Source organism: Tachypleus tridentatus, chromosome 1 (assembly GCF_004210375.1).
Source record: "Tachypleus tridentatus isolate NWPU-2018 chromosome 1, ASM421037v1, whole genome shotgun sequence".
NCBI lineage: Eukaryota > Metazoa > Arthropoda > Merostomata > Xiphosura > Limulidae > Tachypleus > Tachypleus tridentatus.
In genome coordinates this window covers 160,235,404-160,261,825 of record NC_134825.1, presented here as the reverse complement: position 1 = coordinate 160,261,825, position 26,422 = coordinate 160,235,404, and the positions used below count along the sequence as shown (strand labels likewise).

General features: G+C 32.0%; 1 protein-coding gene across 1 annotated transcript in view; it reads right to left on the bottom strand.

The window, feature by feature from the left end:
* LOC143229032 (ryanodine receptor-like) overlaps positions 1-26,422 on the bottom strand; it is a 243,367-nt gene that overhangs the window by 76,356 nt on the left and 140,589 nt on the right. The window contains 12 exon segments of the mRNA XM_076460689.1: positions 5,536-5,648; positions 12,303-12,371; positions 15,054-15,203; positions 15,516-15,575; positions 15,696-15,851; positions 16,188-16,316; positions 17,762-17,849; positions 19,103-19,173; positions 19,830-20,008; positions 20,504-20,619; positions 21,134-21,187; positions 22,761-22,896. Of these exon segments, the coding sequence (XP_076316804.1) occupies positions 5,536-5,648; positions 12,303-12,371; positions 15,054-15,203; positions 15,516-15,575; positions 15,696-15,851; positions 16,188-16,316; positions 17,762-17,849; positions 19,103-19,173; positions 19,830-20,008; positions 20,504-20,619; positions 21,134-21,187; positions 22,761-22,896 (1,321 nt within the window).

Genomic DNA, 26,422 nt, shown 5'->3' with positions numbered 1-26,422 from the left:
ATCAAAGTAAGAAACCAGCAAAAAATAGTGCAAAGATGTCAGTTATCCCAAGGATATTGCTGTTCAATCCTCACACATGAAATGAGGTTACCTCTCTTTGCATGTGACCGTCAATTATATCGTGATGTGAGCTAAGGCTTATTCATTGGCCATAATATCATCACATTCTGTGACTGATGTGTTGAAAGGGTATTAAATAAGCCAATTTAGAGCCTCAGGAGTGGTTCACACAGATCAGTGAGCTAATTCTAATAGCCAGTTGTTCCATGAATTTTGCAAAGTGAGAGGTGAATATGTGTATTTCACCATAACACCCATAGTCTGATAGTTTAGTAGAATTGATAACACAGACTATCTAGTGTATGCTTGTCAAGTTTGTTAGTTTCCAATAAAATGATGGCCAAATGTGAATTGGTCAAAGATCAAAAGATTATTTGCTGAACATGATCATATCAGACAGGAATTCATGTTCCCTGGAGATGTAATATATGGTCCTCCCTCTAGAGCAGACATTCAACAAGAATACCAGATGTGATTAAGTTTTACATTAATTGATGTGCTTGTATTACAATGTCAACAGCTAGTATATGCTGAAATATGGCAGATAAGGTACTAAGATAAAACTGTGAAAGAATGAGTGTACCAGTGTGGCTCTAGATGTATAGGACATTATCCTCAGGTAATTGAAAGCATACAGTGCATGTTAGTGACAAACCTTTTGTGAGCTGGTTTGGCCAGAAGGAGACTGACAAATCAAATGAAGATAAAAGTGCTGCCTTGGGAAACCCCAACACAGGAGAAAAAGTGTTAAGAAAACTAACTTGTCCTTTTAAACTAAACCAGGTGAGGAAACCACAAATCTAAAAATCAGCTGACCTCATGATTATTAGAGTTGGAATTATTCTCATTTACAAGTAGCTAGAATGGTTATAAAAATCAATGAATGTTAGGAAATTACACTCCTTGCTGCCTAAGATATCAAATAATGTTCATCATAAAATATGTACACTGGACTGTGTAACTTCCATCTGATTATCATAAAGCTAGGATTGCTATTACCTTGTGCATCTGGAGTTTCTCTATCTGGAGATGATAGCTAAGAGTTTGAAGACTCACTTAAAAAAGCATTGTGGTATTTGTCTCCAAGTTATAAGATGATATAACATAAGTACTACAATTACACTGTTGTGATTTCTCTTCGATTACCCAGATTTAGGTTGGTTTGTTGGCTGTTAGATCAGCTGGAACAAAAAATGCATTATGACACTAACTTTTCCAAACTTGTTTGTTTGCTTTTTGAATTTTGTACAAAGCTTCACGAGGGCTATCTGCGCTAGCCGCCCCTAATTTAGCAGTGTAAGACTAGAGGGAAGGCAGATAGTCATCACCACCCATCTCTGACTCTTGGGCTACTCTTTTACCAATGAATAGTGAGATTGACTATCACATTAAATGCCCCCACTACTGTAAGGGCAAGCATGTTTGGCGTGATGGGGATTTGAACCCGTGACCCTCGGATTACGAGTTGAACGTCTTAACCCACCTGGTCATTCCAAGCCTCTTTTCCAAAGTATCAAACAGTTTTAGTAAAAGAAACATTATACAACAGTTTTGTTAACTGAAGAATGATGTTTTGAAGTCTGATAATAAGGTGAAAGGGCTTTAAAACCTTTTTCTTCTAAGTTACCAAAATGTCATCTGACATTCCACAAGATTTGCTCATCTGACCTGATCAAGTGGTGAAAGTTCTAAGAAGCATACCATACAATCCTCACTGGATTTTCCTCTTTATACCTGTAGACTGTATATAGCTTCTTCATAAATGGTGAGGAAGTTGTGCTTTCTCCAAGTATATATCTATATACTGTAGTATGAGCACAAATGTTAATTATGGTTGATGAGAATTTTGGCTAAACACTCATTCACTAGCGTTATACAAAATATGAATCAATTACACAAAGAAACTAAACGTGAATGGAAATAAAGGATTTGACCCAGATATTAAGAACTTGTAATGTGAGGTTAATGGAGCTCACTGGCTCATGACATATTATTTAAGACATACAGCACCTGCTATTTTCATTAATATTTTTGACACAATGTTTTCATGGCAGCATTGAAATATTCTGCATGTAGTAAATTTCTATGGAGTAATAACAAAATGCACTAGCTATTATTCAGCATACCTTTTCCATTGTTTTAAGAATATTCTGTTTTATCTAAACATACCACATTAAGTTTGAGAGAAAACACAGTTTGTTTAGGGTTTCTTGGTAAAAACCAGTTCACAATATTTTGATTGCTCCATATTGAAAAATTCATGAGTGAAATTATCATTAATGAATCAAATTCATGACAGCAACATAAATGTCATATTAAATGTAAACTTGATGAGCAAATTTTGTTTTCTTTTGCACACCTATAGATATCCACAAAGATCAAGGGGTTCATTCAATAGCCAGTTGTTTGCAAGTTGTATTCAATATTAGGTTTTATGAAAATATACATTTTACCATATTATCTTCCTAGTACTACTAAAAGAGCATGTACATTGTAATATTTATGTTTCTTAGCATTGACCAAACTGACAGTGATTAGCACCTACCACATAACATGTGGTGCACCATACAACTGAGAAACAACTAACTGAATTATCTGAAGTTTGGACAAGAAGCACATTTCCTGATGGATCTAATGTATGAATCTCTTCCAACTAGGGCAGAGGTATTGTAATATTCTCAGGAATATTTGGAGCGGTTGTGTTCTGAAAACGTTTAAAACACACAAAATCATGTGCCAATTAATGGGTAAAGAAGCTGCACCTAAAATGAGATACTATGAGAAAACAGTACTGGAATGAAAATTCAAGCCTTGTGACTGGATATGGGTGGGGTATGTGAGTTCACAGTAGAGAAATAACTTTGTTCTGACTGGACTTGTATGTCAACAGCTCAGTGAAGTAAATTGGAGTTACTGCTATTACATGACAGCAGTGTATACACACTTCAAATATACTAACAAACTAAAACTCTGCATCACTCTTTCTTGAGAAATGGATACTCTAGGAGTCAGAATTGGCTAAATCTGTTTATTTCTCTCAGTTATTTCTTCTATTTTTATGATATTATTCAGGTTAGAGCACTTCTAACTCCTTTGTGGGTGCTTTTATAAGCATCTAAACAAGTACAGAACGTGTTACTGATGATAACATTTGATAATTAGGTAATCTTCCTAATTACGTGATGCCACGTACTACAAATATATATTGATTAAGAGTACAATCATATCTTCTGCTACTTATTTAAACCATGAAGTGTACATTTAACTATATACCCAAATGTGAAATATACAGAAGTACAATCTTTCTGGTTAATAAAGAATTATGGCTTGAAATATTTAGATGTAATCAATTTGGCAAGAGAACTCAAAGGATCAGCTTAGATCACAGTGAGATATAAAGCACCGTGTGTCCTCTTATTGCTAGTGAAGAACATATATAGTCTGGTCTAACAATGGAAAATTTATAAGCTTGTGAGTATTCCCCATGACAGAAACATGGAGTTGTTATCATGAAGAAAACCGCATCTTATGAAGTGATACAGATAATTTGTAGAAACTGATGTAAACTATGGGTTCTTCTTCCTTGTAAATGTTATTTGGTGACATGTTGGGATTCTGGTACACAATTTGTCTGAATTTCATCAGTAAGTCAGAAATATTCTTGTCCTTCTTCTTTGCAGTAGAAAATACTTCACTAAACCCCGACAACCAGTATAATCTCTACAGAACCAAGAGATAAACTAGTAAACAGACAATGTGTACACCAATTGTGAGTAAATGTCTGCTTTACTTGTTCACTTGTGTTTGTTTCTTTCCTTTTCTGCCAAAGTTCAAAATTATTCTCTTCAATACACTTTCTAATGCTTTTAAACTTACCTTTCAGATATTAGTGTAACTGAATATTACATTTTCCTATGATGATTAGAATGCATTCTTTGATCAGATGAGTGCCCTTACTGTCAGCAATATTTTCAAGCTTAGTTATGTGAAAATAGTCTACCTCAAGGGCAGAGTTATAGTTTTATTAGCTGAGTATGTAACTTCAGCTTATTTTGAATGAAATCTGATTTAGAAGCTCAGTGCTCATGAGTTTGAAATTATTTGCTTCATCTAAACAAATTTATATCTCACCCTGTGGGAGCATTGATAATCTAAAGTGGAGGTGTAAATATGAAAGGTATTTTGAACGTGAACAGCACCTTATGAGATATGTAGGATTAATTGCTAAGTAAGAGACTCCAAAACACATAAATTCATCCCTAATTTAAAGATGTTGGTAAGAGGACAAGCAATAAGCAACCTTAAGTTTTAACTGAATAACATGAATTGGTGTCACTTTTATTACATGCCAAAGCTTAAAGTTCACAGTATGCTCAGTAGCATATTGAAGGTCAAATCTTCCAATATGCTCATCAGTGTGACACATACAAGTCAGAGCTTGGTTTTATATCATATTTCAAAAACATTATTATTAAAGGCCTTTCACAGAATTTTTTTATTTTCTATAATCATTACTAAAAGCATAATATATGGAATTAATTATTCCAACTTAATTTACTGAAACAAAGCATTTAAAGCTTTTGTTTCTATTTCGGCATATCTCAGTTTATATAGGCAAACACTGCATTATTTGAAATAAATTAAATGTGAACTCAGCAAATATTATAAAAATTGACATTTAATATCAAGTAAAATATGCAAGGATACAAAAACAGATATTTACATTTAAAATTATTCTACATTTGTAAGTTAATATTTTCTTTCATTACTTCATACCAGTCATTTTTATATAATATGATTAATGAACATAGAGAGATCTTTGCATGCATACAAGCTGTAATTTGGTTCACCAAAATTTAAGACGTTACCTTTTAACATTATACAAAGGAACACTAAGCAAGCAGGCTATTGCAGCTCGTTTCTTGGATGTGGACAACAATTTCAGCCATCCTGTTCGAGCTGGACGAGAATTGTGTGCCTAATTGTTGGGGAACACACACACAAACAAACAAACTTTTGGAAAGTCTATAAAGTAACTATTGAATATTAATATTAAAGATCTTGTAATGAACAGACAACACTATTAAACTACATTAGACAATACCAATAATGTATAAAAAAGTTAAAACAAATAAATTTGAAAAAAACATACCAAGCAAAAATGGGCTAGTTTAAAAAACAAACTTTCAGACCCAAACCACAGCTAGAATACTCTTGTGAAAGGATCTGTGCACTGTAACCGTATATATAAAACTGTGTGGGAACATAATATTAGCATCCTTAGAGGTACTGATCCCACACTCCTTTACAGGGCACAAATTTAACTGTGGTATTTGTTTCTTATCAATAGATGCAGGCACAGAGTGAAATGTGCAAAGCATGCATTCAGGGTTATATGAAGGAGAGACATTTTTCTTGCTCTTCTGAATGTTTCCAGGATAATTTTTATCACCTAACACTGACTGAACTGATTACCTAGGAAGGCTGTGAAGTGAGGTCATTCGGAAACAGGCAATTACAGCACGTTTTCTCTGCGTTGAGACCACGCTGCGCCACACCCCTTTCTGCTGCCCTTGGGGGTGATCAATCTACCAATGAATTTGTGGAAGAAGCAAACAAAAATAAATTATTAAAAAAATGAGAGTGCAAATTAAATATGCTAAAGCAAAATAATAAATAATTAGGACAGATGATCTTTTAAAAAGTTTGCAATATTCCAAATCATAATTAATATTAGCATGGAGACTATTAACAAGGAAATTATAAAAATAACAAAAGATATACAAAGTCAATGAATTCAAGTATTTTTCTTCAATAAGTTTACAAAAAGGTATTACACACTAAATGCAACTTTGATAGCAGCTTACAGTTTGATTCTGACAGAGCACCAGAACATGTTATAACTTGCTCTGAAAACAATTAAACAAATATTTACAGCTGTATAAACATATTTTAATGTGTTTTTAATAATAAATCAGTATGAAAGTAATTTTCCTGCATTAGCTTATCACTGTAGTTTCTGTTAATATTAATATATTCTTTTAAAATTATTGATATTATGACAGAACAAGTAGGTCTTTAAACTCCCAAAACTAAAACTGAATATTTTATTCTGAAAGTCTTACTACTTACAAAAAATAGACAAAATGCAACAACACATAAAAAAATGTATGCCAGATATCTTGAATGAGCTATCATTCAATGATGTACTAAAAACTATATTACCAAAACAGCAGTTTGGGATGTCAAAATATTGGAAATTACATGACAAGTGTGAATGGCCATTATACTGTGATGGAGGTGATCGAATAATAACCAGTGATACTAAAAATCTTCAAATTAATAATAATAAAGTAAATTGCATTCAACGGTACATAAGAAATGGTGCAATTTTCCCATACTGAAAAATGTATTTCCAATAACTCCTTACCTTCTTTTGCCCAAAACTATCTCAACCTTGATTTGCCCTTTACAAACTGCTTAAACAGTCTTTGCTTACAGGGCACCAGTTTGTTATACCCCTTTATTTTTGGACCATTTCAGAGCATGTGCATATTATATGAATACCCTCCACCAATCATACTGTGCCACATATACTATTCTAGCAAAATCCCCACTTTCAAGAATTGGAAGTAACAAATTAAAATGCCAACACATCAGAGGGAAGAAAGGGTGGGAAGTGGGTGAGAGTACCTATCAGAGATACATTTTCAGTGTATGCTAGAATCATCCAATGCTAGAATCCCACACTGAAAAGGTGGAGAGGCTAGTGAAGGCTTGACAGTATTCAAATAAGCAGATAACAATAACCTGAGAAAAACAGGTATGTCAGAAGAAGAAAGTAAGGAACACATCTGTGGGATATAGCAGTACTTCTGGAACAGGTATGCTCCTTTCTAAGAAATGAAACAGTAATATAAATATATATATGTATGGGGTGGAATATATGAGGCAGGCACCATACACACATGAAAAAGATGTACATAACTTTGCTTTGTAGCAGTGAGGTATACCTATAATGTAAATCAGTATAGGGTTGATAGATGGAATGTCTGTTAGTGAATGACAATGGGACTGAAGAATTACGTGCCAGGGAAGTATCCTGTGGCACAATGAAGCATGTCCAATAATGTCTTGTCAAGGGCATTTGTAGCAACAAGAGCAATCTTCCTCTGCAAAAGAAATAGTATAAAAAGAGGGAAAGCCTCATAAATAACTGGTGATATTAAATTTTACCTGATAATTCAGAATAAACCCATTATCAAGAAATAGAGCATTTTTCATCTGCATGTGAAGCAGGTCATAGCATATGATATAAGAATAATTAGTCATAGTAGGGTGCCAAATAATGTGATAAAAGCATAAGTGGCTGGGACTAAAGGCTTGTAAATTATATATGAATGGGTAAAGTGTGGTACACCCAAGTCAGAACATCCAGAAAAAGCACCTTGAGATACATTAAATTATCCCATGTGCAATTCATCCAGGTAGAAAATACTCAGTGGATGCACCTTGCACAAGCATATATATTATGATCAACAATTAAAGTCAGCTTGGACAAAACATTTGGGGGAAGCATTCTGGATCTATAATAGTATGTTACTGCTTTTTCAATGATTATAAGGATGACAGCCTTCATCTTAATCTGGATCAAGAGGAAACCTCCATGATCCACTGCTCTAGCAACTAGGAACTGGAGTGGTAAGGACTCCTCTGCTCCACTAGAAGGACAGGAGAGGGAGAATATGTGTTGGGAAGTCCAGAGGAACAACAAACTGGAGACTGTACAATGGGTGTCTGCTATTCCTTATTTTGAAGAGCAGAAAGGTCAGAAAGGTCACAGGTTAGTGGGAAGGGGCAAAAACCTCTATCTGCTTTACTTGTGAAGTCTATGAGTGACAGTGCTTTATATAAAATACACCAATAATAAAAGTTCGATACACACACACACACAATTGAAAAAGTGTCCAGTGGTCTTACAGAAACACTCCATATCTATTGTGAGCATTCAGAAATATACAGATTTAGTGCAAAGATTTGATATTCAGCATACCTGACCAGGCAACTACTGGCATGGGCAAAATTTGATCAAACAACCAGGTAAACAATTGGAACAGATGAGGAACAGAAGGACAGGAAGAACAGAAGCTCTGGTGAAAGGGCCATTGTATGAAGGTAGATCAACATCTCTGGTACAGGCGAGGACCAGACAGAAGCCACATGTGAAGATGGGGTTTGGTGATGTCTGAATGAAATACATCTGACTGCAGTTGTCAGAGAAGTGACCTGGACAGAGATAAATGCAGAGGCTGCTGCTCCATTAAGGGCCAAAACAAAGGAACCATGTCTGAGCTGGTCAATATAACAAGAAGTGGTCTGAACAATAGAAATAACCCTGGAGATTAGTTTGAGAATAGGGTAGACATAAAGATGGAGCTTCTAACTGAACAAATCCAACCCAAAGAGCTGAGGAGCATGGAAAAGAAGAACAATAGGAAGATAGTTTACCATTTCAGTGAGTGTCAAACACATCTTTGTGTAGTGTTCCAAGGTGAGAACATATCAATTAAAATGCTGAAGAAGAAGGGATCACTCTTTAGGTAAAACTTGGTTGAGACAAGACAAATGGTTGGTTTCCAGATTCATAATTCTGGGACATGCTAAGATGGTTAAGATGTAATAATGGGGCCAATACAGAAGGTTAAGTCTAAAAACACAGGCAAAAGGACTTGATTCCTTCTTATTTGGTGACATAGCTGATGACAGTGGAATTGTTGGAACAAACCATCAAAACACACCTCCAGAGAGGCAAGAGGAAATGAGACATAGCCTGATGAACAGCCAAAAGTTTCAGGAGGTCGATATGGAATATAGTTTCCATAACTGACAACTGCCCTAAAATTTCTCTGAATTCAAGGGATTAAACCTTAACCTACCAAGGAAGCATCCGTGAACAAGTGAGAATCAGGACAAAGCAAAGGAATGGGATCTCCCACCATAGTCAATTTCCCTGTAAAGTCACTATAGATCAGTCTTGATCCCAAAAGGGAGGATGATAGGATGATCCAAGGAATTGTGAGTGAAGTTCCACTGGCTAAAAAGCATTCACCAAAAGGAACACACGTGCACATGACCCAAGGAAATTAGAGCTCCAAAGGAAGCCCAGATCCCCAAAAGAGATAAAACTTCTTGCTCAGTGAGAGAAGGCAAATGTAATGCATTTGTGACCACCTGCTCCATATCCCTGTACTGAAGTGGAGAAAGCTGAGAGCCCAGCTGAGATGGGAAATGAAGAAAACCTCTCTATGATTAAGATATTGTTGCTTTTAAAAGGGACTTCTCCAGCTTGATAAAATATCCCACCTGAGTGGCTTCTTGGAGAAATAATCAAGTAATGAGGTGTGAGAGTTCACTTGGGCCTGGAAAAAGGGAAGCAGAAGCTAGTTACTTATGCAATGATGAGTCTGAATACCCTGCAAATGAAAATGATGATTAAATGAGCAAACCACTTGATAGAACACATGAATAGTTGAAGCCATCCCAAAAAGCAGTGCACAAAACTGAAAGGCATCCCTTCTGGATGAATTGAAGAGAGTGACATGAACCTAGAGCTATGGGAATATGAAGATAGGTGTCCATCAAATCGTACTTGGTCATCCAGAGCTCCAGGGAAAATCCATCAAAGGGAGAAGTTGAACTCAGCCAGGACATGTCTATGACATGTATCCAATCTCCTGTCTCTTTGGGGACTACAAACAGATGTGAGTAAAATCCCAGGTGAGTGAGCATGACCTGTTCAACAGCTCCTTCATGTAGGGGTCCTGAATCAACTCGGTAAGATGATTGGATAAGGCACAATCTTGTGGAAGAGGAAAAAAACCAGGGAAGAGGATAGGAGGAGGGGACTTGAACTGAAAGCAAAGACCCTCTGACAAAACCTGTAAAACACAACACACAGATCCATTGTGAAGGTATGCCAAATGGTTGAGAATTGTTGCAACCTGTCCCTCACTCGCCCTGGAAAACACATCCTGTCACCTATACTGCTAAACCCCGGAAGAACAGAAACAGAAAAAACGAGAGTAAGAATAGGAACACTTGAAAGAGAGTAAGGGGTAGGAACAGGACGAAGGGGCAGGAGGAACTCAAACTAGTGAAGCTTGGGCACGAACAGCTGGACAAGAAAAACAAGATGCCAAGGAGGAATTTAGCATCATTACATCAATCCTAGACTCCAACTACTCAGGACAACCCCTACTGTTTCATGCAGAAATGGGGCTTGACAAAGATCTCTCAAAGACATCTTCTCAAGTTATGCATCTGTCAACAACAAATCTCAACAAAACAATACCCAGGAGATGATTTTGATAAATGAGTGAGAGTAAACAGGAGGGTCTTGAGTTCATCAGAAAATTGATCAGGTGACTAGCAAAAGGCTCAAGATAATAACTGTAATTAAGAAATAATATGCAAAAGGATAGTCAGAGCAAGATGAATTCTAGAAAACTGAGATTGATTAAAGTGGATCACAGACCCCAGATTTGTGCCCCACAGGTGAGGTGAGGATGCAGACGTTGGGAATCCCAAAAAGGGATTTGAAGCCCACTGGTAAGCCAAAGAATACTGGTCCATAAACTGGGGGACAGAGCATATTCACATCCAACAGCAATTTATCAGCAAAATATTGAGTGGGAATTCTGATGGTGGGTGATGGTGGAAAAACATAATAATCAGAATAAGGTAAGAGAGTGATCAAGGGCTGAGAGTGAAACATTCAGAAGTTGATATACCAGACCATTAAGGTGTAGGAACAGCAAGACTGTGAAACTCATGATTATTAGCATTATGTGATTGACCAAAAGAAAAAAAGGAAAGCCAGATAAGTAGAGTCCAACTTATCTTTTACCCTGAATAAATTTTTCTTCATAATCTTGTTCAGGTGGAAAGGAAGAACAGGCCAACACCTGAGCAAAAGTATCCAACTTACTGCAAATTCAGGCTTGAACTTCCTCCTTGGATATCGTTAACCTATCTTGCTGGAAACTGGTGACATTATTATGCTAAATATTGGTAAGAACTTCATCATCTGCCACCATGAAATTTGTGTTCATATTTCAAATAAGAATTCAAATTATGGTAGAATTCTTCAACAAATCTAAAATTCAAAAGCAAACAAAAACAAGTTTAAACTGGAGAAGGACTGAAATGCAATTACATGAAGTGAAATAAACACATATTTATACACTGTAATGCTCATTGAAAAAGTGAGAATTATGCTAGAATAGTAGAGGAAGGCTACCTGTGTATTGTGGGTTAAATAACAGCCAGTTATACCGACACAAGCTACTTCTTGACATATATATACAATGTATGCATGTACATTACTTTTGGACTATATGAATAAAGAACAGACTGAAAAATTATAAAATGCTCTGTGTATTCTGTAAAAGAAGCTATTTAACACACAATGACTTTACCAGACACTGATAAGTAAAAACCCAGTAAACACTTTCTCTTTAACTTTCTATTTAACTATTTTTATTGTCCAGCTCACTGGAAAATTAAGTAAAAACAAGGAGAAACAACCATTACTGAAGTAGATTTTAAAATTCAATTACAAAATACACACAAGTTTGCAACACATGCAGATGGGGGAAAAATATGTAACACTTGGGAGTCACAAAATATTTCCCACAGTGGTTTGGACAGTGATTACTTAATAGTCTGGTTACAGGCAAAATGGTTAAGCTAAACAAAACTATGAATTATTCTAGTTGACTTATTTTTCATTAGTTTCAAATACAAAAATAAATGAAGTTTATGTAAGGTGATTTCTAGTCACTGTTGGTTTATTATAATGAAATGTAAAAGAGATTTTCAATTTGTTTTAGAAAAATAAAAAACAATTAGTGAAAATTAAAAACTAAAATAATTGTACTAGTCTAAAAAGACAATTTTGATAAAATTGAAATTTTTTAAAGAAAATTATGTGAGTTATATTATATTATAATATATATTATATTGTATTCTAAAAAAACACAAATCAAAATTACCAAGTTACCTCAGTCGTTAAAATAAGAAAAACACATGTTTAATTTCAAAAACACTAATAAAGCCTTTCCATACAAAACTAAACAGGATGTAGTAAATTAATGTGCAATAATCTGTTTATCTTTGTTACACAGCGCAGTAGTTCTGTATAAAACATATTAATAAAAAAATGCATCAAACTTAGTACTCACAAGCAAATTAGCCAAAACATGCATTATGCTGTAGTTTTTTCTGTTTTTCCGATGATCTGGATAGTCAATCTATAGATGCAATAAATTTAACAAAAACACTATGCAACAAAAAACATTAACAGAAGCATAACCACCTTATTACAAAAAAAACAATAACTTGTAGTTTACTTTAACAATCACAGTAAGTAATAATTTACTGAAATAATAACATTAATAACCGATATTTGTTGCATGCAAATTATTTTGAATAAAACAACTGTGTAAGCTTGTTTAGTTGAAAAACAGTGTGCTCACTGTTAATAGTGTTAAATGTTTTAAAGATTAATTGTCAAACTATTACGCACACATTCAAAAACATAATTTCTAGTTTGCTCCATTGATAAATGTTCTCTGCATTTAATTCTGTGATCAAAATAATGTCAAGGTATTAAGAATAAAAGGTTAATCTATTAAAAACAGAAACATTTTAATAATGCTAACATGTGAAGAATGTTTCTTTTATGTTCAGTATACCATGTTACAATTAAATATTTTTAAATAGGAAAGCCTCCATACTTATTTTGCAAACTTTAAAGCAACCTAATCAGGCAAGGAACTTAATAAAAACATAGCTATAAAGTCTGAAAATAAAACATTACTACATTTCATATTTCAGATATAAGCAAATGTGAGAAATTTGACTTCTGTAGTTTTTTTTTATGTTCATAGTAAACTGAATCAGGTAAGTTAAAAACATATCTTGTAAGAAACTTTGAAACAAACAAGTCATTATATTTTCTTGCTTGTGTACTGTTAAAATAAAACAAGTTGGAATAAACATGTACAAAATGTTAAACTTTTTTGCATGCCTTGTAGTGGAACAAAGACAGTTACAGCAGTAGAAAATTAACAAAAACTTCCCCAACACTTTAATATAAATGATTAAAACAGAAATAAAACAAACACTAAGAAAAACAGAAGTTGTATATGATTATTGTTTTTCACAACAGCAGAATTTTAGTCACAATTGACAATGTTATACTTTCAATTCTATAACATTTAGTTCTTATCTGTTGCAATAATTATAACTAGGCTAGGTATACTCCACACTTTGTTCAGTATTTTACTCTTTCATGGTAAAACTGAATATTCAATTAAAGTATTTTTTACGTTAAGAGTTTGTTTTAAAGTTACAGGATACAAAAAAGTGCAATTTAAGGATTCAGGCTTTTATTAAAATAATAGATTCAGTTGTTTTTGGTTTTGGTTTTTTTTTCTGTGTGATGCATTAGTTCTACCTGTAGCATATCACAATCAAGTTGTGATTACAAGTAGTCCCTCGTTGAAAAGAAAACAGCCTTCTTTTTTCTCCATTTCTGAGAAGCTAATTATGGTTCTGAAGTTGAAATAAATTACAAGCTCAGTAATCACTGAAAAAAGTGTGACTATATACTGTATAAATCAATAAAAATAAATGGTACAAGTGGATGTTAAAAATAAGGCATCTGAGCATGTAGCGAAGATCTTGATAGTGTATAAGTAAAGCTGATACAAAATGATTTAAACAAAACAGCATAACAATTTTATTAAATGAATCTGGACTCATATTTGTGTAGGTAACTCAAAAAACATTTTATTAAAATGTTTAAGACAAGCTGTTGTGCATTTATATTTATAATTCGTAACAATACTTCCAATAACTATAAACTTCATTATCATAAATCTCACATGCATTTATCATATTTTTTTCTTTAAACCTAGTTAGGGAGTTACAATGGTGAAATCTGGAAAAAAAATTTCTATTGTAGCCACAGTGCACACAGATCATTGTCTAGCTTTGTACTAAAATGAAACAAACAGTCCTTCAACCTACTGTTCAGATTTTGATTTGTTTTTTCTTGGAGATCATATTCAGAGCCTAACTTCCAACTAAATATGAGTGAGGTCTTCAAAGAGTTTATGGCTAAACAAAACATCATACTGAATGGTGACAACACAACTGTTAAACCTGTGTCATTTATTTACCTAAAATTACCCACGTCCAAAAAATGACATGGAAAAGTTATTCATGCTGTGACAGTTGCAGAACTTAGTGTCTTATTTTTTACATTTATCTGTAAAGCTTACAACTTAGCCAACTATTCAAATTTCACTATTATAAACAACATATTTTTTATGATAATTTATCATTCAAACAAGCATTCAACAATTTTTGCAATATCTTTCTTTTTATACTGTTTTACATCATGTAACAATTGTAGTATTTAATGTTTTATATTTCACATATATGTGTGTGTATACATATAATGAAATAAATAGCTTGAACATTGTTAATTACCTTAAGTGCTAAAAGGCATTTAAATTTAGCACTATAAAACAATAATGAACTTAATACCAAAATCTCTTTCATGCATATTCTATATACATATCTGATAATTAAAACCATAAAAGTCAAACATCTAAAAACTTATTGACAATTTTTTGTCATTCTGAAAATATATAAGTTATTTTGTTAAAGTGAAGGTGTTTTTCAGTATCTTTTATTATATATAAATAACTGTATATTACAAAAATTTATTTCTATTTGACTTCATGTCATCTTAATTAATATTACATAATGATTATATTGTTAGTTTGTTTTACTAAACTGTTTTTACTGAAAGATATCCATTGAAGAAAAAATTAAAAAAAAAGAGAAAACCTAATAGCAACTCTATTGAAGAATATTAAAAATAACCTACTTTAAATTTTGGCTTATCTTAAGACACATACCATATGTAGCCCATACAGAACTTTGGCCATATCAATGATCCTCTCGACTAGCTGATCAGGGGTGACATTTGGTGAAGTGTGTGTTGATTTCTTGTTGCCAAGTTTACTATATAAGTAGTGCTGCCAACTCATGTCATCACTAGGATCAATCTGTATGAAGGTATTTCAAGTTTAGACCACAACTGATAAAAAAACATTGATGTTGTGATGCCAGATCAAGACAACGTGAAAATCAATTACATGGAAAATATCTCAAGCTTAACTGGTGAATTATAATGCACTATACTAAAAAGTACTAATATGAGCTACCATCATTATAATTGATCAAAAAAACATGTCAAGTTCAAAGACTGACCAATTTCTCTAATCTTATTTAGATGAAGCATTTATTCTACTTCCAAAAACAGAACATATAAGTAAAGCAACAGCTATATTCAACCTCAAGTAAAGAGAAAAAGTTACCTTATCTGGAAGCGTCAGCTGAATTTTTACATAATCAAAGATATCAGCATCTTGCTGCTTCTGAAAAACAAGTAAAAAAAACAGTCAGTCTCTACTTGTAAATTAATTATTGTACATATAGAGTTAATTACATTTTAATTTCTTTATTAAACTTATGATTAACCTGCATAAAACACTTACCTCCAAGAATTTTTCCTTGGCATGCTGAACCAGTTCCTGCTCTCGCCCAGCAAAGAGATTCAAACCAACTGGGAGAAGGCGTTTCAAACAAGCAACCATAAGACTGGAAGCTATTTCTTTGTCCTTATCTCTTTTTCCATCTCTTCGTTTTTTCACCTGGACAATTGATTGTGGAACTTAAATAAACATCTAAGACCCATCTGCAATCTCATGAAAATCAAACCTAAAGAAATCAATATCTCCTGGTATATAATGAGCTACTTGTACTAAAACTTTAAATTCTGATTAGAACTGCTTACAAACAATCAATAATCATATTTGTGAATGCATATTCAATGTGCTAATAAAATGTTTTACACATGTATATATATATTTTTCAGTCTATTTATTTTTCAAAGAAATACTTCACTATTCACTATAGCAAATCTGCTTATATACTTGTTATTTTATGTAATATAAAACAAACTGTGAAATATGCAAAATAAACCTCACTCTTTTTGACGTGCTACCATGATCTGTACTTTGTATAGCAGCATGTCCTCTACCTGCTGCTGGCATGATTAGTGCCATGTTGTCAATTTCATGTTGTGAAATAAAGTTTTGTTCTTCACGTCGGAAATACTAAAATAGTGAGAGAAAATATGTTTAGTAAAATGATAACATAAGTTAAAAATGTTTATGCTTGAAAAATGTACATACAAGCAAGAAGGAAAGATAGATTTTTACTTTTCTGATTGTCTGCTAAAACCAAAACTTTTCTATCACCTTAATGAAGATTTCTAAGGTCATAAAATATATTTCAAGGTTAAAAGTTAAATATATTCATAAAATTAGCAAAAAACAATCATAAAAGTATCAGAACATACATAAGTGACAGAACCCCAGGGTTTAATTAGAACATACATAAATGACAGAACCCCAGGGTTTAATTAGAACATACATAAGTGACAGAACCCCAGGGTTTAATTAGAACATACATAAGTGACAGAACCCCAGGGTTTAATTAGAACATACATAAGTGACAGAACCCCAGGGTTTAATTAGAACATACATAAGTGACAGAACCCCAGGGTTTAATTAGAATATACATAAGTGACAGAACCCCAGGGTTTAATTAGAACATACATAAGTGACAGAGCCCTAGGGTTTAATAAGAACATACATAAGTGACAGAACCCCAGGGTTTAATTAGAACATACATAAGTGATAGAACCCCAGGGTTTAATTAGAATATACATAAGTGACAGAACCCCAGGGTTTAATTAAATACATACATGAAGTGACAGAATCCATACATAAGTGACAGAATCCCAGGGTTTAATTAGAACATACATAAGTGACAGAATCCCAGGGTTTAATTAGAACATACATAAGTGATAGAACCCCAGGGTTTAATTAGAACATACATAAGTGACAGAACCCCAGGGTTTAATTAGAACATACATAAGTGACAGAATCACAGGGTTTTATTGATATTATTTGGTTTCTTCTGAAATTAAATACAAAAATAAAAACACAAACTAACGAGTCAAGAAGGTGAAAGATATTGAATTCTCCCAATCAGATTAACATGTAATGAAGCTGAACATATAATTCCATCAATCAAATTAAAAAGTGATGAGGCTGACCAATATACAGTTCTCACAATCTGAGCATGTGTTTATTGTGAATCACAAAGTTACACAAAGGGCTATATGTACTCTGCTCACTACAGGTATCAAAACCCAGTTTCTAGCATTGTAAGTCTTCAGACATACAGCTCTTTGCTGGTGGATCTCACAATCTGACGAGCAAGTTAAGAAGCTAAATTATACTTGATTCTTCTAAAACACTAACAAGTCATAGAACTGAATAATGTACACAAGCCTATTCTACAGTGTTTACATACTTATTATAACTGTGGTTAAGGTATTACATGATGCTTGCTTTTTTAAGTTCCAGCAAATTTAATTAAAATGTTTGACATTTAATCCAAATTAATATCTCCCTTCAAATGATTAGTATTTTTAACTTACCTTAAGAATCAACTTTCAATACTACCATTCTTTAACAGCTATAAGCCTTACCTGTGAGCGGGACCAGAGGTTAAAAATGTGAGCAATGTAGTTGTACAATTGTTCTGCCTCTTTTATATTATGTTTCAACCAATGACCCCTTAAAAAGTAAAACATGAAGTAATGTAATGATTAAACATTTATAAAGATGGTCACTACATAATAACTATTCAAATAACTGACTCAAAGACTAGTATTTTAACTCTTTAAGCTACATTAATCAATGAGCTGAAATATTATAAACAACAGAAAAAGTGCTTTCCAGTTCTTAAGTTTCAAATCGACCCAACTGTCACTGCAAAACAGCCTAAGTAATATGAATTATTCCCAATATTGTAATTTTAATGATTATATTTTGATGTAAAAATTGCATCAACATGATAAGTAACTTATTAATCTATAGAATATTGAAAGAATTCTCCATGATGTTCAGTTCAGGTATGTTTGTAATTAACCACAAAGCGACACAATGGGCTATTTGTCCTCTGCCTTCCAAAGGTATCGAAACCCAGTTTCTACTGTTACAAGTCTGCAGATATACTGCTGTGCCAGTGGGGGTTACTTCAAATTGGAAATTCTTAATGATCAGTGTCTCATTGCATTGTAATGTTCTTTCATCTTTTGTCAAGGGGTGTGACTGTAAGATTAAATAAGAGCAATTTGATATTCTATTCACAGCAACAGGTGACAGAAATTAAAGATTAAAGGATGCTCTGGCCATTAAGACTATTCAACTGGAAATAAATGCCACAGAGAATTCAGTCAGTGTGTTAATTAGAATATAATTATTGTAAAATGTTTTAACAACAGTACTGATGATAAATTACTGGCAGTAGTAAACTTATCATACAATGTTACCGATGTGATATACATGTTTAACATAATAAAAAATGGAGAAATGTGCCATATTTCACAAATTGAAATTAAATATATTATTTTAAATATGTACAGTAAATAAGACATTTTCTTCAGAAATAAATTAAACAGATTTTACCACAAAACAAAACATTATTTTAAAAACACTACAATGAGGCTACTATTTCAGCTTTATAAAAATTAAACATTATTTTTCTAAACTTTCTTAATCTCTTCTTTTTATTGGTACATTGCATAAATACAATAATAAATAATTACTTAGCATAAAATATTCAATGTAATTAATTGAATTATTTTATAGTTGTACTTGAAATAACTTCTAGGGAAAACCAGCTTCAAGACCACCATAGGAAACTAGAAAATGTAAATATGCCACATATCCTGGTTTTTTATTTCTTATGATGTCAAACAATAGTGGCACTTTACAAACAGTTTAAGTTTTTAAAAACACAGAGGGCTCCTGCAACATATACTTACCTCTGCAGATCCACATACTTTATCAGCAAAGGATAGAATGCATATATATCTCTAATAAGCAGAGAAAATTCCTGGAAAAATAAAATAATATGCCAAATTTCTATCTTAAAACAACAACCATACAGTGCATCGGTAAAACAAAAAGTTCATAGTTCATTCTTCATAATAATACCTGCAGAAAACAGTCATAACCAAAATTGGTTTGAAGTATTGTTATGTATGGACTTAGCAGTTCTTTGCCTCGTATGTTCTGTATAAAATGTACTTTGTTTTTATAGTGTTATTTTTGCCTTAGTTTGGTCTTGAAATAGTGTCTTTCTTTAGGTCTGTAGAAGTTTGAGAAAATTACAAAAAGCAATATATCAAATACAGTGCCTAAATTCAAAGTAAAACAGTTTACAATACATTACTATTACCAAGTAAGTAATATTTCAAAGGCATGCTTGGAACATATCAACATCTTAGGCTAATGATATGATTGTCTAACAAAATATTAAACTTGTATGTTATTATATATCAAAGTTAATTTCTATATCTAAAGCATACTCAGTTTTGAAACTGTAAATAACATGCGACTCTTTAAATTTTAGATTTCTTCAGCAACTACTATAAACACCAATAATGTTATGATTTGCTATAGTTAACTTTAAAAACTACAATTAACTTCATTTTTATAAAACAGGTTAACTAGTTACTATGTATGGTTGACAGCCTAAATGCTTCCTACCTCTTGAAGCTGTCCCTCCACTAGAGATGTGTCATCAGTGGACGATTTGAGATAGCCCCGAAGCAACTCTTCTTTATGAAAAACAGCATTGGCTCGTGCAAAAATCTTTTCTGACAAAGGTAGGATTGGATCTTCTAACAGTGTTTCTGAAGAATTTATGATGATTTGGCCTGCATTAGCTGTAACAACAAAGGAAAAATGCATTAAAAGATATTACCATGATACACTATTACATTTAAATTATTTAGAATTATCAGAACAAATACTACTACATGTAAATTATTGTTTAGAATTATCAGAACAAATACTATTACATGTAAATTATTGTTTAGAATTATCAGAACAAATACTGTTACATGTAAATGATTGTTTGAAATTATCAGAACAAATACTATTACATATAAGTATGTTTTATAGAATTATTAAAACAAATAAAGTTTTTATTTTGGAAAAAAGTTTTGGAATTCTTTTTGTATTATATTCTCAATAAATCAGTGTTTTTCTTAACTTGGTACAAATATCTTTAGTCGAGGTTTAAAAAATATTTATTTGCAAAAGTAAGGATATATTATTTAGTCAACACATTTGGGTTAAAAAATAAAATTATTAAAATTCATAAGCTCAGATTTTTAAACATTTTCTTGGAGGGTGTGCTAATTTTGAGGAAATCATACCTGCAATGCTAATCATCCAGGCAGCACCTTCTACACCAATGGAGTTCTTAATCAAGTTAAGTACGTTCTTTAGAAGATTGTTGAGGTGCTCACTGGTTACCATGGTAACATGATTTCTAAAACCAAACGATCTTTTAGTTATGTGTGGGTCTACATACATATATAAAACTGTGTGTGTGTGTATATATATATAGGAGCACAGTGACTGATCTAACTAAAATTACTGTAAAAGAGATTTATACAGACATAATATTGTACATAATCATAGATTTGTTAATGACATAGCTGGCTTGCAACAAAATAAGGACATTCTTTTGCAAACTATTTTTAAACTGAAAGCCAAACAACAGTTATCAAAGGTAACTAGTCTTAATCACTAAAGGTTAAAGATCCATGAAATATACCAAAAAAAATAAAATTTGTGTTTTATGGAAACGATTAACACAAAGACAAAATACAACGTGCTAGCAATTTCCCGCCTATAATTTCAAAAAATGACTCATTACATCATAAGTTACGAAAATATTATAGATATATAAAATACCAGAGATGACCATAATGTTCAAAATCAATATTGGTTTTCCTTTTACTGAAAAAAAAAAAAGATATATTAAACAATTAGTCCCTTACCCTGTTGTTAAGTTCACATTGTCAGGTCCCTGACTCCACCAGAAAGGGAGATAACTGTTAAAAAAAAATTAATATGTATTTAGATGCAGGAATATTTCAACAGTACTTGTAGAATAAAAACTGCACATATTTCAATGTTGAAAGCACCGTTTTCTTATAAATATGCATGCATGAATGTTACGCAAATCTGAGTGATGAATTTTGAAAGAATAAAACTAATATTTATGATAGAATATTTTGTAACACACGAATAATATTCTATTTATAATAGAATATTACTACACAGACTTACAAATCAAAGCTTATAAAAGTAAATACACAAAATATGTTTAAGAAATAAACTCCCATAAAACTGCATGTAATAGAAAATACATATTTCTTGTTTTTGAAAAGAGTAATTTTACATGAAATTTTATATTTAAAGCAATTATATCTTTAAAACTTGTCCTACATGAATTAAATTTCATTACAGACACTATAAGAATCAGAGAAGTGTGGATATAAGTAATGGATATTTCAAAATTGTTTAATATACAGGGTATCCCAGAAGTTTAGACCCACAGGAAAATGGACATTATATTCTTGAAGTCCAACAAACACATTTCTGGAACCAGTTGCACACATTTCAGGAATGAAAATGCCCCGATAGAACAGTATACTAAGAATTTACATATGTATGGCTGTTAATGAGATGGAATTTGAATAATAAATAAACTATGTTTCCCTATCAGTTTTGCCCCCCACGAGTACAGCGGTAAGTCTACAGATTTACAACACTAAAATCAGGGGTTTGATTCCCCTCAGTGGGTTCAGCAGATAGCATGATGTGGCTTTGCTATAAGAAAAACACCCACCCACACCCTGTCAGTTCCAGACTTCTGGGACATCCTGTACTTTCCATCATTCTCTAATAGCATACAAGCCTATCCCTAAAAGAAACTACTGCAATTATCATTTACTGTGAACAATTTCCATTAATACATTAATATCCTACATACTGACACACATTTTACTCAAATCACTAATTCTGTATTACTGAAATAGAGAAACAAAAGCAATGCAAGTATACAAAAAAAAAGGTAAATTACATTTGAAGTATAGTATGGTTTTGAAGGACCTTATATGATTTACACACATTTTGGAATGAAACTTAAGACCTAAATGCACTTCTAGTTAAATTTATCCCATTACAACAAGTAGTTTTAGGATAATTATTTATTTTAAATATCCTATTTTCTTTATATTTATAGTGTAGATTCATAACAGTATACAATAATCAATTATAACTAATAACATTAATTTATATTAGCATGAAAAATAATTTCATTCATACTCACAAAACATAACTTCAAAAAACTGAAAAATATGATTTTAAGATAAAGAGTAAAACAAATTAAGTCATAAGTATTTCTGAAAAAAAGGAAAGATTTACAATAATTTTTCACATGGCAATTAATTACATTCTTTAACTGATGTATATTTTTCATTTGCTGTTCAGTATAATTTTAATATAATTCTGGGAGTACTTACTTTGTAATTTAATGCACTTCCAAATACATTATAAAATGAACACTTACTGAATGAATTTAACTCAATGTTTTGTAAATTGTATCTGACTTTCACTAACCTGCATAACATGGGCAACATGACATCAATGATATGAGGAACATCCAAGTACTTGGAACCACTGTTTAAAAATTTTTCCACCTGCTGCATGATATCTTCAACAGTTGGCATGCTTGATTCTAACTCTGCCATCACAGCTACAAGAACATATAATAAATTACAGAGACTTTAATACAAGAAACAAGGGTAACTGTCAATATTTCTTATTTTGTAGAATAACAACAAATTACAACGGTACTGGAACCATTTGAGGGTTAAGTGTAACTTAGTGCCTAGCATGCTGGACTGTGAATCCAAGCATCTATAGTTTGTAGCCTGTTGGTGAAAAATCATGTTCTGCTCTTTGTAGCTGCAGGTACATGAAAAAGCAATCCAAAGGTTTTTGGGCTGGTGATGACTATCTCATTTTCCTCTGTCTATTAATTCAAAAGCAGGAATAGCTAACACAAGTCTCTCTTGTGTATCTTTGAGTTAATAACCAAAATAAATGAGAACACCACCTGAAAAATCATCAAAAGTAGCAATGACTTTACAACAAGACCATTCAGGTAACTGATCCATACCAACTGCTTTACATCCATTATTTATACTCTAGCCCAGCTACCACAATAATTGGATTCAAGAAAACTAAAGACAGAGCAAGATGTATCATATGTAATAAATATACAGACATCGAAATAAGAATGTTACAAGAAATCTGGGAACACAATTGATAACTACCTCAATTAAAAAAAGGAGATAATCAAAGCAATCACAATAAAAAATATTCAAGAAACATGTTTGAAACAGTAACTGGCCATAAAATTCAACTGACTGCTACATGTTCCACTTAAAGTAAGCAAACAGACTAGATCTGCACATCAAAGTCTTACATTACTGGAATAGATTACTTTTTTATTAGCTTTTAAAAACTGCATAACTATTGGAAAAAATACCTTAAAATGTGTTAAAAAATGAATCAAAATTCTTGCAGCTATATATTACCATTTAGAGTATATCTTACTCCTGTGATCTAGAACCTATTGGTAAAATCAAATAACCACTTCATCTCAGAATCAAGGTACTCCAATGGGTAACAAGCTTGTTCCATATTGGAGAGAGTACTAACTCATGAAGATACATATTCAAAAGATTGCAACATTAAGTGTGAAAATGTCAAAGTCCTGTTAGAAAAGATAATACCAATGAAGAGGCATTTTACAGTCCATACAAATAAAAAGTTATGGCATGTGGTCATTCTCTTTCAAACACAATAAGAGATTATAACCTCAAGATTAGAGCTAGGTGATTAGCAGTGTTTGATAATTGATTAATCATTTAGATCATTAATTAGTTACATTTAACTAATAGATTATTTTCATATGAAGCTTGGGTATTTAGAATAATTGAAAACACCAATAATCAGACACACTTATTTTGAATGGCTGATTATTTTAACTAACACTAACTGATTAAGGTGAAGAATCTTAGGTTATTTTAAAATAATAATGAGAAACCATAATGCAGTATTTCAATATTGGAAAACAGTAAAAATCAGAAATACTAATTTTGGTTTGTTTCTTTTTGACATTAATAGTTTAAATCACAGGTAATCGATTAAGCCAATTAAGTAGGTTAACTGCCTAGCTCTACTCGAGATATCACCTGGCCAACCATTGGTAAATACTGCTGTCAGCATTCTTCCACGATGTGCAACATTAAAAGCATTATCACCTATGAGCAGAAGCGATATCATCTTCAGATAATGACAAAGAAATAAAGTCAACTACAGAAAAATCAACTTATGAACTTTCTTGGCATGTGTCATGCGAAAATCACACATAACAAAATAGCTAATTCCAAAAAATAATACATTAAAACAAAAAAAGGCAGAAAATGTATGGTATGATTATGTACCACATCACTGAAAATTATTATCTGAACATACAGCTTTTAATGTTGATCCTGCTAAACATAAAAGGTGTGTGAACAATAAAGATAAAAACAAATTATTAAATATAATAACAAAAATAAAGAATATGGAAAAATAATACGTGCTATTTTATTATTTTTAAAGATAATAAACTAAAGATATTTGGTTTAAAGATGTGTTTAAATGCTCCTACTAAAGTGATAGTGGATGTTATAGTTATGGTTGCAGGAAAACTTTGTAGTTTCATTGCCCTTCAACGTGTAGTATGACCAAGTTTACTAATTGTGAAGAGCAAAGATGAAGACAGTTTGGAATAAACTTATTGAATGTTAGAGCTAATTTCTGTGTTAACATTTTTCGTATACATTGCAAGAATATGTATTAGCTCTCCAGCTATGGGATTGGTCGAATTTCATAGTTTACACACTGTAACTTCTAATTTGTTCTATGCATCTTTCCAAAATTTTGCAAGCTTTCAGTAGTTATTAAAAGTCATTTAATAAAGTATTTTTACCAAACATTTCTCCATCAATATATATGGAGTCAAAGTGTTGACTGCTCTCAGTGCAAAGTGATTTTAATGTTAACATTAAAAACACTTTCCTTTATTTGAAAAATCTCAAATTTAATTTGTTTAATCTCTAGGACCTCCTAAACAAATTTCAAATGGTTTTTTTTTTCAGTAAAACATTACATTTTATTTGTCATTTTCTCTAATCTAATTCAATACAAATTATAACTACCAAAACAACAAAACTAAAATTGAAATAAATGTAAATTATTATTTTTCTTTCTAGTATGACTTAAATTTAAACATGAAATTAGATCTGTTTATCCTAAATGTCTTTGAACTTGTAACAGTATAAATTTGTTTATACTTTAAACTTCATTGGTCTTCAAACATGTTTAACTAATATTCTTACCATAAATTTTGTAAATCACTTGGCAAACATGTAGCTAATGTTACCCTATTAAATATCGAATTACATAATGCACAGGCTAATCACAAGCTGCTCGTGAGCTTACCTCATGATAATTGTTATTGTTATTAATCTATATTTTATCTTATCTAATATAAAAAATATCAAATAAAGAATACACATGATAAGCCTGAAACAAAGTACTTATTTGTGTCTTCTTCCTTTTATTGTCAACTGTCAATGAAACTTAACCCTCCTTTCTTATACTAATAGTAATATCATACTAAATAATCTTTAATTAATGCACCGAATAACATAAAATAATAATAATATGCAAAAAGCAGACAATGTCCCATAATTACCACAGTTTGTTTGGCTTTATAACTATGCAACAAAGTCATTAAAATATATATGTAAAAACAGCTCGTTTGGGTTGAGAAAATTTTTCATGTAGAGGAGTGAACAACGTTTGGACCTTCATCAGTCATATACATTTCTCTACAAGTGGGTTTTCTCAACATCAAAGTCATAAAAATTCAGCTAATCTTATTGATGTGTTTCCCATGGGAATAAAGTTTGAACTGAAAGCAAAACAGACATTTCTCTGCATGGAAAACAATGCAATATAATGTGCCATTTGATATATTAAAACTTTGTTGTTTTTTTTACTGAATATAAACAGTATATAGAGAAGTATTAAACATCACAAGAACTATTGGATTTGTGAAAAAAAGTATGTGACATATGACCATGGCAAAAGGGATCTGATTTTCTAATTTATGGTTCTGTAACCAAATAAGATTGAAAGATATAAAAATCATCCTTTGTCTG